Source organism: Corylus avellana, chromosome ca2 (assembly GCF_901000735.1).
Source record: "Corylus avellana chromosome ca2, CavTom2PMs-1.0".
NCBI classification, from domain to species: domain Eukaryota; kingdom Viridiplantae; phylum Streptophyta; class Magnoliopsida; order Fagales; family Betulaceae; genus Corylus; species Corylus avellana.
The window spans coordinates 23,734,079-23,753,112 of NC_081542.1; the positions used below are offsets into that span (position 1 = coordinate 23,734,079).

The 19,034-nt window shown below is 34.2% G+C and overlaps 2 protein-coding genes across 2 annotated transcripts in view; both read right to left on the reverse strand.

Annotated features, from left to right (window-relative positions):
• Positions 1-2,699: 2,699 nt before the first annotated feature.
• Positions 2,700-5,983, reverse strand: LOC132169379 (codeine O-demethylase-like). Its single transcript, XM_059580418.1, has 4 exons — positions 5,747-5,983; positions 5,423-5,667; positions 4,994-5,315; positions 2,700-2,987 (listed from the first exon to the last, which is right to left on the reverse strand). Exons 1-4 carry the CDS (start codon positions 5,981-5,983, stop codon positions 2,700-2,702), a joined length of 1,092 nt encoding a protein of 363 aa, XP_059436401.1.
• A 6,994-nt stretch (positions 5,984-12,977) lies between these two features.
• Positions 12,978-19,034, reverse strand: part of LOC132169380 (protein SRG1-like) — a 10,452-nt gene continuing 4,395 nt past the window's right edge. The window contains exons 2-4 of the mRNA XM_059580419.1: positions 16,114-16,358; positions 15,571-15,895; positions 12,978-13,241 (exon numbers count right to left, since the gene is read on the reverse strand). Of these exons, the coding sequence (XP_059436402.1) occupies positions 12,978-13,241; positions 15,571-15,895; positions 16,114-16,358 (834 nt within the window). The remainder of the gene's footprint in view (positions 13,242-15,570; positions 15,896-16,113; positions 16,359-19,034) is intronic.

Here is a 19,034-nt window from a genome sequence, read left to right on the forward strand (position 1 = left end):
CAAGACTTGCCTTGCCAGAGCTTTCCGATTGTAATTTTGGATAGTATCATAAACATTCACCAACACATGAGGCTCAGTTAATTATTCTCAGTTTTAAGCATCAAACAATTAAAAGAACAAATATATCCTTAAGTTCATGCATTAAAGAAACAGTAATTTAATACTGAGCAGTTTATATCATAAGATAAATATAAATGTAACATTATAGGCATAATAAACTGAATAGCCTAATGGTCTTGAAGTGACAAGAACCCAAGTTCTAAACCCACTATAGCCCAAACCGTTTTCTCCTTTTATTTATTTATTTATTTATTTTTATAACTGGATCAGGCTTGGGTTAAAATAAACCCATACCTCTTTTTTTTTTTTTTGTGGTTAGCCCCGGCGAAATGGCCGCCGTTCCGGCCAGAAATCGGCAGCCCGTGTGGGTGCCGTTTCTGTCCATCACAGGTGGCCCCGTATGGGGCTTCCACCGTCAGCATCTCACCTTATGCGGCCAACGCCGCTGCTGTCCTCACAGGTGGCCGTGATGGCCGCTGCTCTAGTAAGCTGCAGCCGAGCAAGGGTTGGGCCCATGAAACCCCATCGTCGACCTCCAACTTTTCTACACCAGCGGCTGCTTCCTTTATGCGGCGAAACGCCGCTTGTGGAGGCCAGGGCAGTGGGTTACCGTGGCTAGGCAGTGGCAGTGGGTGAGGCTAGAACCAGATTTTGGTAAGGGTTCTCGTACGGGGACAAGAAGGGCAATATGGTCAAAGCCTCTCCAAAAACACCCAAAAATTGTTAGTTTTAATTCAAAATAGAACAATACGTGCAATACCAATTCAGAAATAAAACACCCAGAGTGTTAAAATTGCATATCTTGTTGCAATCAGATTATCAACAACATATAAAACTAAACAATATTCACAAATCGAGCATAATAAACAATACAACTTAATGCTGAGCAAATATGGCACAGAGATGGCTCTAATATCACATGTAAGAATTAACAAATATATTAAATGCTAGCAATAAAATTAGCAGCGGAAATAATTTAATATATATGTACCTCCGGCTATTGCTTTGCTCAGGCAGCTTGAAAACAACTTCACAGCAACCAAACTAAAACTAAACAATAATTGAGAGGTTCTTCTGACCTATGCCTACCCGTGAGTGCCAATTGATGGAATACACAAGCTTTATTTATAGGTAGGTCAGGGACCCTTAATAAGAGCTGTTACCTTAATTATTCCTCCCATCAAGGAATAAAAAATCAAATAAATAATCAATACAGTTAATTGATTCCACAAAATCAAATCAGTAATGAAATCAAATACTTGTTCCACAAGAATTAAATCAGCAATTTAATTCAGAATATTTGATTTCACACAATTGGAATAAATTATTGAACACCGTAATTATATATATTTTATAATTACAATAATATATATGACATAAGGGACATACTTTAAATGTAATTTCTTACAAGCCACCCATTGAACCTTTTTTTTTTTGTGTTGTTTTTTGTTAAATAGGTTTTCAAAAAAAAAAATTTAATGAGCTTTTCTAAAAAAGGCCATTCTATTCTTTAAGGAATAACTATTCCTCTAAAAAAAATGATAGAAATAGCTATTCTTATAAATAGGAGAATAATCATTCGTGCAACCAAACAAAAGAATGACTATTCTATAAGAATAGCCTTCATAAGTCTATTCTCCATACCAAACATGTCCTAGTTGGTGTATTTTGAATTCAATTCATCTTCCAATTAAATATTAGAATAAATAACAGGAACCGGATATTAGCTAGCTTGCTTGTTCAACAACATTAATTTATATGTTGACCTCCTCGTTCAAAGGCTTTTTTGTTTTTGAAAAGATCAAGAGGATACAATTGTATATCAATATTTTAATTAGAAAAAAAAAAAAATCGTATATCAATATTTCTCTCTCCCAATCTAGGGATGACTCACCTATAATTGAGTTTCCTCTCAATCTCTTCCTTCTCTAATTAAACTAAATGTGTAGACGGTACTGCAGTTTCTGAGACAAGGATCATTAGCTATAAAGAAAAAGACAAGGTTGTGTTTTGTTGTGGGGGTGAACGTGCGTGATCTTGATGATCATTTCATATATTGTGTCAGACTTATACAGGACTATTGACTTGATCTAAACTTATATATATATATCCGCTTTTACTATAAAAAACTTAAGCGTTAAGTACGCTTTGGAATGGGGTCATTTTAACAAAACAATCTCACCAGAGAATATTTTAATAGTAAAATGACCCTCTAAGAAGAATGGGTCATTTTAATTAGTTTCAACTTCAACTACTTGGAGTCTTGGATCATTACTTGTAGAATTGTCTCTAGCATGACCTCTCAAGCTTAAGACGCTCCACAACATAGTATCATGATATCATTTAAATCGTGATGCTAGATGCCCATCAGGAAAACAACAAGAAAATAAACATTCATATATGTCACACACCAACAACAATTTATTTATTTATATATATGCATTTATTTTTCATTTCTACAAAGCATCATATATAACACAACATAACCTCAAACAAACCGTTAAGCAAATTAACCAATTTAGACCCATTCGAGCTGTAGCCAAATGGGATTATTTTTACCACTCGAAAACACACTATAGTCATAGGACTTTATTGCCACACAAATTAACAACATACGATATTTTCATTTTCTATCATCATCAGGCAGTAGTAGTAGTGGTAGTAGTGCTGTCTTCCTCATGAGTTTTGATTCTCATTTTCTCCAAGTATGATTTCCCATTTAGGTTATGGGAAAAGTAATCTTTCACATATTCTTCCATTCCAATCCTCTTAAACAATGGTGGGTTTTGTGGGGTTAACATGCTAGTTGCAGGCCCAATCTCTGCTTCGAATTTGGGGTTGAAGGACATGGCGATTGAGATCCTTTCTTTCTCTGAATTTACAGTTGCCCTGTGCTCGATGCTTTTATATGCCCCATTGCTCAAGATCTGCAAAACCACACAACACCATGCATGCATGCATGCTCAACTCACGTGTTTTGGTTCTTCATTCGTTTATTTGTGCATGCATATATATGTTACTGCAGCTAGCTTAAGGTTGCTGTTCTGTATAAATCGTAGTGAGTATGTTCCCTAGCAGTTGCAAGGTAATTAGGGTTGGATTATATATTTATATTTGTGATTTAGTTGGGATGTGGTCTGACCACCCTTGAAAATGTTTATGCATGACTCCAAAATAACTTAGAGGTAGCTAGACCACCTATGAAAAGTTAGGGGTGGCCTGAGCCACCACTGAAAACTCTCAAGAGAGTGGTTGAGCCACCTTCAAAAACGTCTGGAGGAGTGGTCAGACCCCTACCCTAGTGAGGTGGTGCGTGGTCTGAAGTATTACCACTGAGAAGATGTAATTGGGTTTATCTAAGAGAAAATATATTTTATCCCCAAAGTATTACTTTGACATTTTTGCGTCTATTAAGCCCTAAAATGTCTCCAGGTGGGGTAAAATGTATTTTTCTTAAACTTTGTGGGTGTGCTAATTAATGCAACTCAATTCGTATACCTACTATAAAAAAAAAAAAAAAAAAAAAACAAAAAAAAAAAACAAGCAAGAAAAAAAGACAAAAAAAAAAAAAACCTTAAATGATGAAACTTCACTTAACCCCATGAATTTTCATTACTTTTAATCTCACCCAAAGTTCAAAAACTCCCAATTTAGTATATCCAATTTTAAAAAATTTGCAATCTCACACATCCTTTAGGATTATTTGTTAAATCCTAACGGATGCGTGTAGAAATCCCAAAATACCCTTTTTTTTTTTTTTAATTTTTAATTTTTAAGAAATTAAGGAAATGATATATGATGGGTCACCAGGCCCACAAGGTGACCCATGGCAGTAGGTCAGTACCGGACCCTGCTGTGGGTCACGACCCACAGTCATGGGTCATGCAACACATGGTTTTCCTATCTTTTTTTTATTTTTTTATTTTTTTTTATTTTATTTTTTATTTTTTTTATATATATATTTTTTATATTTTTACTTTTTTTTTAATTAATTTTTAATTTTTAATTAATGATAAATTTGAAATTTTATAAAATTTTCAGGGGTATAAAGTTCATTTTACCCATTGCCATCAGATTTAACCCCAAACCCGAATGAGAATGGTGACATTACAAAAAATTAGAAGTTGCATACACTTTAAGAGCTTTAAACCTTTAAAGAGAAGATTGTAAAAGCGAGAAAAGTTCATACGGGTTAAGTGCAATTTTTCCAAACTTCAAAAAAGTAATGCAGTAAAGAGACTCCACTCTCCACCAATTGGAGGTGGTTAGATCACCCTGTCACTTAGGGTGAGGGGTCTGATAACCACCCTAGAAGACATTTATGAGGTGGCTGAATCACTCTCAAAATATCACAAGGGTGGCCAGACTACCCTTAAAAGGTTAGGGGTTGCACGAGCCACTCTCAAAAACTCCCAAGGAGGCGGTTGGACGACCTCCACCCTCACGTGAGTGGGTTGTCCAATTACCCTGAGGCCTCTCCCCTATCTTCATTTTTTTATTTATTTTTATTTTTTCTAGTTTTTGTTTTGTTTTGTTATTTTATTTATTTATTTATTTATTTTTGGGTGTAAAAACTGAGTTACATTAGTACCCTACGTACAAAAGTTTTGGAAAATACCCCTTTTCCAGAGCAATATTTGGGGCTAAGGTGTCACCTGCACCACACATAAAATAATTTCCGTCTAAATAGATTCTAAAAGAACTTAAACTAAGGGTGGAAAGTGTTACAGTTTGATAGTTTGTTGAGTTCCAAGTGCCATCTTTTAAATTCTGAATTAAAAATATCAAAGTAGTTATACTTTGGGGTTAAACATGTGTTTTTCCATGTTTGGAAATGATATTAGACCAATAAAATATTTGAATTGGATACCTAGGGCTTCAAAAAATCTAATAAACAGATTTAATACATAGGAAAAGATTAAGCATGACAGACCTCCATAACATCTCCTACATTGACAACAAAGGCATCCGGGAGGAAGTTGAGTGGCATCCAAACCCCATCTTTCTTTATCTGGAGACCTCCCACTCCATTAACTTGGTGAAGGATGGTAATAAGAGAAGCATCCGAGTGAGGGGAAAGTCCCATAACAAGTTCTGGTTGTGGGCATGGAGGATAGTAATTCATCCTCATTGATTGCAACCCATCTTCAATTATCTCCATCTCTCTCTTCTGCATCTTCACAGCTTTTCCCATCAGCACCACAAGTGTCATGGCAAGTTTTTGCAACTTTGAGAAGTATGCCTCTAAGGTATTCCTGCATGAGATAAAAAAATTAAAAAAAAAAATAGAAAAAAGAAGAAGAAGAAAGTCCATTTGTGAGAGAGAGAGAGAGAGAGAGAGAGAGAGAGAAACAGAGAGAACCTTAAGGATGGCGGGAGCTCTGGGAATAAATATGGATTTCTTCTGTGAATAGGGTTGATTAGTGCGTTGAACTTGTCACCCCAATCAAGCTTCTGATTTTCAGATCGAACTACAATTCCATAGCCTTCAAACTCACCTGGTCTTACCTTGTATTTCATTTTCTCATCAAAGGGAAGCTTGAAGAATCCTTCAATCTCATGTTTCAGCTTCTCCAAAAGTGAAAAGCTAACTCCATGGTTCACCAGCTGAGAAACAAAAATATGTTCAAGTTTTTATTTTGGTTAAGGAAAAAAACAAACAACACCACATATGTAAATTAAGAACCTGAAATATGCCCCAATCTTTGCAAGATAAGTGCAATTTCTCTAGTTCTAAGTGTGTGGCCTCCCCCAAGACCAAATTTTTCATGTCAATTGTGGGGACTGTTGGCAAGGGCCTTCCACATGCATGAGAGAGAGCAATAGGTTGTTGATCAGGACGAATGTATTTGCTTGGGACTGCAGTCAATGGCTCTTTGGTGATGAGCTCCATAACGCTGGGAGCTGGGTTTAGTGATGCCATCTCTTAATTAATTAACCATACCAGCATGGTGCAGTGGGTATATATAGCCCGAAAAAACATTTTTTGGCCAAAAAAAAAAATAATAATAATAATTTTGCTAATATTAATTACAATCAAAATGGTGTTAGGGCTTGACAGACAATTCATTGTTGTGATGAATATAATATAGATATAAAATAATGAGTAGTGTCTGTGTTATATATATAGTGTTAAAGCATTGATTAAATGATTAAATTTATTTATTTCTATCAGCTTTAGTTTTTAAGATAAGTGATGCGAAATTATATCAATTTGCCTTAAAACTTTATTTTTTATTTTTTTATTTTTATATATAATTTTTAACAAGGGCTATTTATTAGTAGTGTCATATCAATAAAGTGCGGTGTATCGCATTTCTCTAAAAGAATTAATTGGTTCACCTTTTCTTTATGGTTATCAAGTTCATCTTAACTATCGAATTAACAAAATAGCTGATAGTGGTAATTTGACAGAAAAATTCATAGGTTTGCATATCTTTTCAAATATATATACGGTAGAATTCATTTTATTTTTAACCATCTCCATAATGAATAGATGAATTTACTATTGAATTTGTACGTCTAGGTCCACAAATCTAATAATTAATATATATATTGAATTTGTAAAATGAGATGTGAAAAATATTGCCGTGAATAAAAAGACACGTGAAATTACGTGCATATGTAACACATGTTATGGAATTAATCCGTGGACAACTCAAGTTGGTGTACAATAATTATCAAAACAACAAAGGAAACAATTAATTGAAACCTTGTCTACACCATTAATAGAGGTGATCGTTGACAAGAGATCATAGCTCCGAAACCTTGTCTACACCATTAATAGAGGTGATCGTTGACAAGAGATCATAGCTCCCTGTATATCTATGATTATATATGACTAGGATAGTGCTATTTTCAGGAAAATAACATCTCAACCTACATATATCTATGACTATATATGTAATGCCATGTGATGCCAATTGTGTTTTAACGTGTCTTTGAGATTCTTACCAATTGTAATATCATGCATGTTTGATAATCAAAAACAATTATAGTGAAATATGATTGGTGGGGATGGTAGCCTTTCCGAGAAAGAAAGAAAGAGCTAAGATCCATGCATTGGCATCCTATACTTTGAGGAGGTAGATAAAACCATTAATTACTATATATGATATCATAAACAAGTTTAAAATTACTATGATATTCATTTTAAACTATATATTCTAGAAGACGGCATAAGGGGACAGAGTTGAGGAACTTCCTTCAAATTGGGTTGGAGGAACTTTCTTCAACTCAGTCTATAAAAATGACATGTGTCATTTGAACATGTGAGATATACATGTTTTTTAATAGCATGAACAAAGTTGGAATAAATAATATTAAAAACTCATGTGCATCTCACATGTTATTAAAAACATTGACACATGTCATTTTTATAGATTGGGTTGAAGGAAGTTCCTCCAACCCAGCTTAGAAGAAAACTCTGTCCCGGCATAAGGTGCATACGTGAATATAAAGATAGACAAAGATTTCTTTCAAATGGGTTGGAGGAATTCCTTTAATCTAATATATTAAATTGATACTTAATTATATTTAAATCCTGTAATTCTCATATGTATTTTTAAAATATACATGTAATAAATCACATGTTCTAAGTAGATTTAAGAATTTTCCTCCAACATAGTTCAAAAGAAAATCGTCCAATATAAAAATTCCTTCGATATGTAAGTTTAATGGCATGAATATTAGTCATCATCGTGAATGAGTAGCAGCATTTGAAAACAATATTGACTTCATAAAAACCCATGTGCCATTCATGGAAAATTGGGAATTATTTGTAAATATGGGTTTTACGGCAAGGAAGATTGAATAACACGTATGATATATAATTGGTGCAGTTGGTGCACCTGCCTCTAGAAAGGTTGATCGAGTCTAACATGTATGGTAATGATTTTATTGTCACGTGGTTTAAATTTTTTAATTAACGTAACAACATATCACTCCAAGCTATAGTATTATATACATCGTTAAATGCAATAAAATAAAGAGTTAATTATCTTTTTAGTATTTAAGTTTTCACGTTTTTATTTTTTTACACCTAAATTTCAATTTGTATCACAGATGATACATGCATGACTTATTGGTAAATATTATCAATTTACTATCTTTGTCGCAATTTCGTTAGCCAAACTAACGGACTGTCATGACGGTAGCCGGTTTCAACCATCCTTGCAGCCCGTCTGGAGTGCCCAAACCACTCCTAACGCTTTTGGGGTGGTTCGGCTTCCCCCAATGACCAAAAATGGGTGACTGAAACCACCCCAAAAGATCGACCTTAGGGGTGGTTGTGCCACCAACAGAAACCCTAGCCGGAGTGGGGAATTACTTGGGGTTTTTTAGCAAAAACTTAAAATGGAGTCTTGAACCAATTAAGATTTGTATCCTTAATATTCATTCAAATGCACTTGCAAGCGTCTCATCATAATTATGGTATCCCTGGAATCCTTCTAGGTTGCGTCATGCGTGACTGTCGGCCACAGCATGTTCCTGATCATCAAAGTAATGTATTTTCATAATGCATATAAACGTGCTTCAAATTAATCTGGAATTTTCTTTTGTAAAAGTTGATGATGCATGCTTGAGCAAGTTCAATGTCACCATTGATCAAAAAGTCGTCATCCGTGACGCATGCATGTGCCAGCAGACAGGCCAAGCTTGGGGATATTGATAGCTCATAGAGGTTGACGAACATCATATTTTGCTTTATCCTCGTGCATTTGAATCCTTTGATCAATCTGTCATATCATGTCATGTCATTTTTCTATGCATCCAACATACGCACATGTCATAATTCGGTGGTTACGTAATTGTTGTTTATTAAATTAATCTAATCCAAAGAGTTGGTTAATTAGCTAGATTATGTTTGATTGATGTTTGTGCTCCAAAGACGGGGTACATTAACTTGGCTTGTCCCTATAATTGCGCTATTTGTGGATAAACAAGAGAAAGAAGCTTTGACTGATCGATGGATTTCGAATCTTTTTTAAATGCTAATTAATTAACTGAATTCTTACTTCTATACAGTTGATATGATCAAACGTTTACTTGTAAATATTTTTCATTACAAAGAATAATTAACAATGATATTCTTCAGACGATTCAAGGCCATCCACGTATAATATATATAAAATTGTATTTCCACATGTGGGATTCATTTTTTTGGTTGTTTTTTGTTTTAACGTGAGAGTTCGATAAGGACTTGGTAAGGCACAAACAATCCTAAAGTCTTTAGATGATCAGAAAACTTGGCGAATTTACAAAAAGGAAAGTACTTGAAAAAGCTAAAGATGATCAGAAAAATGAAAAGAGAGAAAATGATGAATAATCTACTGTGTAATTTCTGTTGACTGACATGATGTTTTTCCTACATGTAAAATGAAGAAATATTCAGGATCTTCCCTAGAGATCTCTTGGGAAGATCTCTAGGGTTTCCTACTCTAGGACTCTAGAGTCCTAGAGTAGGAAACCCTAGAATTCCTGAATTTCCTGCTATAAGTAATTCTTCTAGAAAGTTCACAATCAGGAAACAATTGAGATTTGCTCTAATATCAGCTAGAGTCACCACATAAGATCGAGGTCACTCCTGCATATGAAACTGCAATCATGCCATGGTAAAAACTATTACTTTATTACGGGAATGTGGGCAATGTATGTGTTTAACATTACTTCAACATTGTTTATTTGTACTTTAGGTCAATTAATATCAAATCTAGTTATCAAAGTCTAATCATTTAACCATTAATGTGGGAACTTTCTTTAAAGCTATAGAAGGCCAATCAGAAAAACTGATTCAAGCGATATTGGAGCACTGAGTGTTAATTAGGTTGTATGTTGGCAAATTTTTGGGGACTTCAAATTGAGTTAAAAGAGCCATGCAAGCATTCAAGACTAACCAAGAAGCTTGATCACAAACTCGGTCGATGGCTGGTCAAATGTGATCTTCAAGGCACTTTAAGAATTGAGATTTGAGAGCTTTGATCGCGCGTAGAAAGTTCGAACGGATGTCTTCAAGATGTTGAAATTCAAGTTCTCGAGAGGCTCGGTTGTAGTGGTGACTGCATTACGTTTGAACGAGGTTGAAGCATAGTATATATGGAACAAGTTACCACTAGGATCCTCAGTCATAATGGCTATTGCAAAATGATCGAACATAGGTATTTTACAAGAGCTACAGATCGAGGTGTCCGGTAGCAAGCCCGGTTGTAAAGGGTTCAAACTCAAAGGGAATTGAGCTAGATCCTAGACGCTCGGTTGCAACACTGGTTGTACCACGTTCAAATGCCACCGGCGAAAGAACTGTGAAACCCTAGCTAGCTTGCGTTCGAACATGCAACTAACCCATTTGATTATGACTTGCAGCTAAATTACATGCTTTCCCAGGATCTATATAAGCATCCTTATCAACAATTTTTAGAAGACCTTAAGGCCATTGTTTTGTGCTCTTGGAGATAATTAACCTTAGTATCCTTTTGCTTTCATTCTTAAACCTTTCCTAGACTTTGTTAAACCACACAAAAGCAAACCTTCAACCACCAAGGTTTAGAAGACTGGCCAGAGTTCTTGAGCTATTGCGGTATGAAACAAACAAGCTAGTTGTTTATTGGATACAATTTATCTTTATTACAAAGGTTTTGCAAGTATAACTTATTGTAATTTTAATATTTTATTGTAAATATGTCCCCTAGAGTTTAGCTGCCTCGTAATGGTTTTACTTTTGAAGAGTTCTTCAAAAGGTTTTGATGTAGATCATACAACATTTGAGTTTCTCAAGCATCTGTAGCTGATCAGAGTGTTGGAGTTCGAACTAGGTCTAGCACCTGTTTGATTTGCTTGAAGAATGAGCCGTAGAACTAGACTAGATTTGTATTATTTTAGATTTGGTTTGTAATATTTCAGTATTTTGCTTGTTGATCGCTCCTATGCCGAAACGCTTGATGTTATCGTTATATGTTAAGTATTTGAGTAAAATAGAGAGGAAATAAAAAAATAATAATATGAGTTGAAAACTAAGTAACCTCAATAATATATATTTTTTTATAACAATAATACGTATCAAAGCCTCCAAATGTGAGAGAATATCAAATATAAATTACCGTCTCAAACAACTACACACAATTGATATGCATAAGTCTACCACTACAAGCCCTTCATTCAACATCTCTAGATCGGTGAACAGCTCTAACCTATCGTCTCGATAAGCTGGCTAAACTGTAAAACATCGGGATGTTTTACATATAGAAAAGTAATTGTGACAGTCCACAACTTAATATGTAGGTAATCAATAAAACTTAGCCAATGCAGTGAGCCTGGTTTAGTCGAGAATTAATCAAAAGATTGAATACTTTAGAATTTGGATGTATTTTAAAGAAAATTTGAATAGTGTAGCCTTTGTTATCACGCACTCATAGAAAAGAAGCATGTTTTGAAAAATGGTTAAGGCACATAGGATCTAGTGCAGGAAATCATGTTAATGAAGTGTACATAGTCATTTGTAGTGCATAATCGTCATTTATATGGTCTATTTGTGTCTTTTCTCATTTACGGTAGGGTTTGTACATCTCGATGGACCTTTGGTACAACACTGATACCTAAGTGAGGTACAAGATCAAGCCACTACTAATGGTCTGACCGCATTCGATCTTGATTGATCCACACCACAAATGATGCCGCAACTGCAAGCCCAAGGCACGACCACAATCCGTACATGGCCCCATTGGTCACTAACAATCATTAGATCCAAAGTTAACAAGAATAAAAATAAATGTAGACCATGGGGTCTAGTTCTTAATTATATGGGTATAACCACCATCATCATGAATGTTACGCTCACAACATATAAGTTATAAAGTCATTAGTATTAATGTACAGTTTATCGAAAGATAGACATGTTAAATGAAAAAGCTTTATTTATTTATTTATTTATTATTATTATTATTATTATTATGGTTCATGGGAAATTACTTCGATCGCTCGTTCTCAGTTGACTCAAAATGACAAAAATACCCTTTATAAGATTTTTAAAAAAAAAAAATCAAGAGAAACGATAAAGCCACGCGACAAAGGCATGCATCGAACACGTACGCTATATATCATGAAAAGCTATCAAAAGGGTCTCTTCGAAGCAACAGCCACTCTTTTTTGATGGCTTAAATATTGGTGAGATTGTTAACCCTAAAAGCAAAGGTTCAAGGATGGTGACGAAAAGAAAAAATCTAGCAAGACCCACAAACGGAATTGGACCAAACACACGTACAGCTTTGCACCTTTGCCCTTGCTATTATTAGCTGCCGACACAAAACTGCTTCCACTAAAGTCCCTCCTGGCCCCCCCACCCCCCACCATTTTCTTTTTGCTGGTTTTACATAAAATTGATTTGTTCATGAATGACTTCTTTTCACATACACGCGGCTTGTGATACACTTACACTAGATTAATACTACAAGTTTATTTTGTGTTCTTTCCAGATTGACATGTCTCTTAAAATTACTATTGGACTTGTAATCGATCATTATTGAATTTTGATCAAATAATAATTTTAAAATCGATCTACCTTAGATTTAGAGTGACACAAGAGAGACTTATATAGAATTACTTATGATACTAAAATTCGATCCTCTCAAACTAATAAAAGCTATGTGTTGTAAACGTTTCTTTTTTAGTAACTTTCCTAAAGCTAGCTAGCTTTAAAGTTGTGAAGGATGCATTCTCACAGAAGAATCAAATTTTATTCTACTTTTCATTTCCACAAAGAGAAACATGACACCAAACATGACAAGAGTTAATGGATGTCTACCATTTGAACACGTACATCATAGGACACAAGACTTTATTGCCACACCCACACACCATATATAACATTATAGTATTCAATTTCGAAACTATCATGTACTATTATACATGTGTTGTATATGTTTTCAACCATTGTTGCCTTCCCCGATTTGTATCCTCATGTTGTCCAGTGACTTTCCATTCATGTTACGGGAGAAGTAATCTTTGACGTATTCCTCCATTCCAATCCTTTTAAACAATGGTGGGGTTTCTGTGTTTAAAAGACTTTTTGCTGGCCCTATCTCTGCATCCAATTTGGGGTTGAAGAACATAGCGATAGATATCCTTTCTTTCTCTGCATTCACTGTTGCTCTGTGCTCAACGCTGGTGTAGGCTCCATTGCTCAAGATCTGCAAAATGACATTAAATTGGATGTTTACAGTATGTTATGATACTAAAGGCCTGTTTAGGTGTGCGTTTGAGGAGTTTAAAAGTGTGTTTAACACTTAAAAAGTCAATTTGAAGAAAAAAGTACCCGTTTGGTATAAAAAAATTAGGGGAAACTTCACTATGACCTCCTAAACTTCCATTCGATTTTATAAACTCTCGCTAAACTTCCAAATCTCTCATTTTGAACCCCTGAACTTTCAATTACTCTCAATATGGATCCCTCCGTCAGATTTTAAACGTTACATGACTATACCTCTGGCTTTTGTATAAAATTCCAACTTCTAAAACATTTTTTTTATTTTTACAAAAATGAAAATAAAGGGCATTTTGGTCCCTTTTTTTTTGTATTTTTAATGGCTAAAATTAACGGAAGGGTTCTAATTGAGAGTAATTGAAAGTTCAAGGGTCCAAAATGAGAAATTTGGAAGTTCAGGGGGGGTTTGTAAAATCGGGTGGAAGTTCAGGGGGCTAAAGTAAAGTTTTTCCAAAGAATTAAAAGCACTTTTAAGGGTCTAAAAAGCCTAAAAAAAACAAAAACACACTTTTGGCAAAAGCTTAAAAATGAAACTTTGTCAAAAAAGTGTTTTTTTTTTTACTTAAAAGCTATATTTTCTCAAACACAATCATAAATATGCTCTAATTAGTGTCTCACATAGCTTAATTAAGCATTATACAATCTTAATCACGTAAATATAGCTCTAAAACACCATTTCCTTATAAGCCAATTTTCAAGAGAATTATGTTTAAAGTGGCCGCCATGTCGAGTATAAGGCAAATGGGTTCTAACTTTGCGATTGAGTCACAGAGAGAGCAAGCGATAGACTAGCCTTGGTACTATGTTTGGGAATAGTACTAGTATTATAAGTCATTGAATAGTAGTGATAGGTGAGTGGAGTTGCACTAAAAGAAAAAGGGCTATGTATCATTGGGTCAGTGTTAGAGTATTGGACTGCTGTGGACATCAGCTGTGGAGCGTGCAGCGTAGTACATATATAAAAAAAATGCTACATACACTCTCACTCTCTAAGATTGCACGAAAAATCACAATTAGGGTTTGAATGAATCATTATTGGATTTTGGATTCACTAATAATTTTCACTGCTATGTCAGAAACTTTGCACTTAAAACTTAAAAGTTAGGGTAACTGAACCTGGCCTATTGTTCAATAATATTTGCTATTGATAATATAAGTTAGGGTAACTGAACCTTGGCCTAATGATCCACTTTAGAAAGCTTAATATTTAATCAAAAGTTGTTGCAGTCAAGTCAAGAGTGGGGCAATTACACATGATCAGTTAGGGAATTGATTTGTACTTTAGGATTTATATTTCATAATTCTTAATGATTAAATTAAATTAATGTTTTCTATATGAAGAATTGGGATTGACTTCTTAGAATATTTTATTATGTGGTAATTATTTATAGTTAAAATAATATATGGCAGAAAATCGGAATTAGATCATAAATTTACCCGTGCATCACGTAACAACTTTTCTACCATATTTGGAAATGATATTGGACCAATAAGGGCCCGTTTGGGAGTGCGATTTTAATAAGTGCGATTTTAAAAATTGCATTTTTAAAAATTGCGTTTTTAAAATTCCTACTTTTTAAAATCGCACAGGCGTTTAGTAAAACATACTAAAAAATACTTTTTTTTTTATCAATTGAGTGTTTGGATAATATTAGCATATAATTGTGGTTTCATGACCAAATTACCAATAAGGATGAACAAGACAGAGGATGAAGAAAAAAAAAAAAAAGAGAAAAAGAAGGGTTTTAATATATTTTAGGTGGCTATTATTGGTATTTTTTTTCATTCCCGTTCTAAAAAAGATAACTATTGTGCCAAATATCTTTTTAATAGAAATCGTGATTTTGTTTTAAATTCACACTTTTTCAAATAAGCACCCTCTAATCAGCTTATGGAAATCGCAGATTTTTTTGCGATTTCAAAATTTGCGTTTTTAAAATCGCAATCCCAAACACCCTAAAGTTGCGATTTGGTTTAAAATCGTAGATTATTTTTTTAAAAACGCACTCCCAAAAGTTAAAAGAGTATGATTGCTAAAGTTTCCAAAAACCATGATATGACTAGATTCAATATACCACATGTTTTCTTTAAAAAATGAAGTAAAAATGGGGAGATGGACGAGTAATTTTAGAAGTTTTTCTTGTCTCCTCAAAAAATGAGATGGCTTTTAAAATCACTATTTGATCAAAATCCAATAATAATCAATCACAAGCTCAATCATCATTACTTGGGAGAGACAGAGAAGTATGACAAACCTCCATGATGTCTCCTACGTTCACAACGAAGGCATCCGGGAGGAAGCTCACCGGAATCCAACCCCCTTCTGTCTTTATTTGGAGACCATCTACTTCATTAACTTGGTGGAGGATGGTGACGCCGGTGAGGTCGGAGTGGGGGCTGAGGCCGACGACAAGTTCTGGTTGTGAGCATGGAGGATAGTAAGTCATCCTTACTGATTGCAACCCATCTTCAAACAACTCCTCAATCTCTCTTGTATCCATCTTCAGAGCTTTTCCCATCAACACCATAAGTGTCATGGCAAGCTTTTGCAACTCCAACAAGTATGACTCTAAGGTATCCCTGCAAGATGTGGAAAATGTCATGAAAGTAATTAATCCTAAGCGGTTGGTAATTGGCGGAAGCCTGAGCTTTATCCGACCAGTGTAGAGGAGGCGTTTTACACAGTGTCCCGGAGATCTAAATATCATGAAAGTCAAAGGAGAGAGAGAGAGAGACAGAACCTCAAGGATGGATGGAGATCTAAATATCATGAAAGTCAAGGGAGAGAGAGAGAGAACCTCAAGGATGGATGGAGCTCTGGGAATAAATATGGCTTTCTTTTGTGAATAGGGTTGACTGTCATGTAGAATCTATCACCCCAGTCAAGTTTTTGACCTTTGGATCTGATAACTGTTCCATAGCCTTCAACATCACCTGGCTTTACCTTGAATTTCATTTTCTCTTCCATGGGAAGCTTGAAGAATTCTTCAATCTCATGCTTCAACTTCTTTAGTAGTGAAGAACTAACTCCATGGTTCACCAACTGTACATTAAAGAATCCTAATTAATTAATATATCTTCAAAGGGAAATCATATTTAAATATAAATTAATTAACCAATAATTAAATAAAATTGATAGAAGAACCTGAAAAAATCCCCAGTCTTTGCAAGTTGAACGCAACTTCTCTACCTCTAATCCTGTGGCCCCCCCAAAGGCCAATTTTTTCATGTCAATTGTGGTGATTGTTGGCAAAGTTGTGCAATCTGCAGAGAGAGCAAGAGGCTGTTGGTGTGGACAAATATAGCTCTGGGGGATGGCTATCATTTGCTCTTTTGTAAGCTCCATGACACTGAGAACTGAATTTGAGCTCCAATTGCCATCTGGCTCCAGTGAGGCCATTTGCTATATACCAGCATTGCTTGCAATGAGTATTATATATATAGCTTGAGAAAGCTTGGAAAAACATTATTTTATGCATTAAAACATGAAAAATAATAAAGTAATATATAGTTTGTGGATATGAAAATTTGAATGGTTGTGAGCTAGCCTCGATGGTTAATTATTTACTTCTTTTTTTTTGACATGTTCGCACAAAAGGAAGGAAGGGGATTCGAATTAGTGGCCTCCACTTCATTAGGCATGGTTCCAGCCAATTGAGCTATTTCTTGGGGACCTTGTTGGTTATTTACTAGTGTGACAAACAAAACACACAAGGGTGGAATTAGAATTTTAGGTGTGGGAGGGGCAAAACTACAAGAAAACGCTTTTTGAAGGGGTAAGAAGTTAATTTTGGAGAAATTTGTATAGGTGTTTTTTTTTTTTTTTTTTTTAAAAAAAACAAATTATGAGACGACCAAGTCTTCTTCATTCAGCCCAAACCTCATAAAAATGAAAGTAAATAGCCAAAACTCGAAAGTCCAAACAGTTGGTGAACAGTTCAAAAATCCAACCCATCTCATACCCATTTTACCCACAACCCAGTTGCTTCTATATATAAACTATGCATCAACTTTAAAAAAAAAAAAAAAATTAGAAAACTTCACGAATTTCCCTTGAACTTTCATGCGTTTTGAGATGATTTTTAAAAGTTCAAAAACTTTCAATTTCACTCTTCGAACTTTTAATTTGATGCAATCTACCCCATCCGTCAGTTTTTTGCGTTAACTCCTAACGAAAGTTATTAAAAATATCAAAATACCCTTGATTTTTTTTTTTTAAAAAAAACAAATTAATTTGAAATTAAAAGTAAATTTATAATTTTATAAAAGTTTCAGGGGTACGTATAAAGGTCATTTCAACCATTTCACTGTCTGTTTTAATGCGCCCACCCGCGGGGGACGGAAGATTGCATCAAATTAGAAGTTCAATGGAAAAAATTGAGAATTTTTTAACTTTTGAGGTTTTAATTAAAACGGTTAGAAGTTCAAATGGCCTTTACGAAGTTTCCCCAAAAACAATTGTCGTATGGAACACGCCTAAGTCAAGAACTCGTCTCTCTATATAGTAATTTAATTAATCTTAAATCTTAATATATTTTTTGTTTATGCTTTGACACCCTGAGAAGAAATCCTCATTTCGTCCCTAGTGATATATGGATATAGTTATCAATTGGTTTTAAGAAAATTTATTAGTAATTCAATTCACTTGAAATTAAGGATATGATCGATAAAAAGCCATGGCTCTAAGTTTCATCCTTCCGATATATTTTTTCATATGACAACGTTATAAAATGCTTTGTTCCCCCACTCCCTATGGAGAATTTGTGTAATAATTTGAGGACACAATCTTGGATTATTTGTGGAAACATTCAAATCATTATATATATATATATATATATATATATATATATATATATATATATATATATATATATATATTTTCTTTCTATTCTATGCGGGTCTTTCCCGCTGTGTTCAAATCATTAATTATCAAATTAATTAAGGAGAAAAGTCACCCTCAAAAAGTTCAAACTTTGACCATCCAACAGCACCATGAGCTATTCTATATCAAATAAAAAATTGAAAGAGATTCTTTCTTGCTTAAAAACTTTTTGAATCACATGTATAGTTGACATTTAAACACTTGTCTTAATTCATTGCCTCAAAAGTCTCTTCTATGCATGTGATTAGGAGAAAATCAGCTATATTTATATCTTACACCTCCTCCTCCTTGACAAGTTATTGTGCAACCTTCAGTGTGTAGTCATTAAATGTACTTAATGAAATATAATTTCAAGAGTACAAGAATACTAAAAAATACTCAAAAGATTAATTGCAGACTCAATGATTAAGAGATAATGGAATAAAGTGATAATAAATTTATTTTAACTTTAGTTTCATTATGGATAATTTTTTTGAACAAATTGTATGCTCTAACATGCTCATTGATTACAATATCATAGATATAATTTGAAATTTTTTTAACCCAAACTTTATTTATGACACTTAATATATGGCCTCTCTAACTAAATCATGAGCGGCTGAGTTTGCGTCCTTCATTACATGACCAATCCTCCAAGATCTCAATTGACGCATCCCCACTTTAATTAATTATATGATCAAATTTGCTTTAACTTTTGCTCTCAATTTAACTGCTTTGACAATCTGCAAGGCATCTCCCTCAACAATATGTTATTATTCATGCGTGAATAGTAATACTATTCAAACGTCCCTATTTTTATGAGTAGGGATATTTGAACAATAAAACGATAGTTACTTT

What these genes read in the sequence shown, in the direction of transcription:
- LOC132169379 (XM_059580418.1), bottom strand. Translation starts at nt 5,983, where the DNA reads ATGGCATCACTAAACCCAGCTCCCAGCGTTATGGAGCTCATCACCAAA. An exon ending in GAGCTCCCGCCATCCTTAAG is followed by an intron (nt 5,316 to 5,422) that starts GTTCTCTCTGTT and finishes TATCTCATGCAG; the next exon opens with GAATACCTTAGAGGCATACT. An exon ending in ATGTAGGAGATGTTATGGAG is followed by an intron (nt 2,988 to 4,993) that starts GTCTGTCATGCT and finishes GTGGTTTTGCAG; the next exon opens with ATCTTGAGCAATGGGGCATA.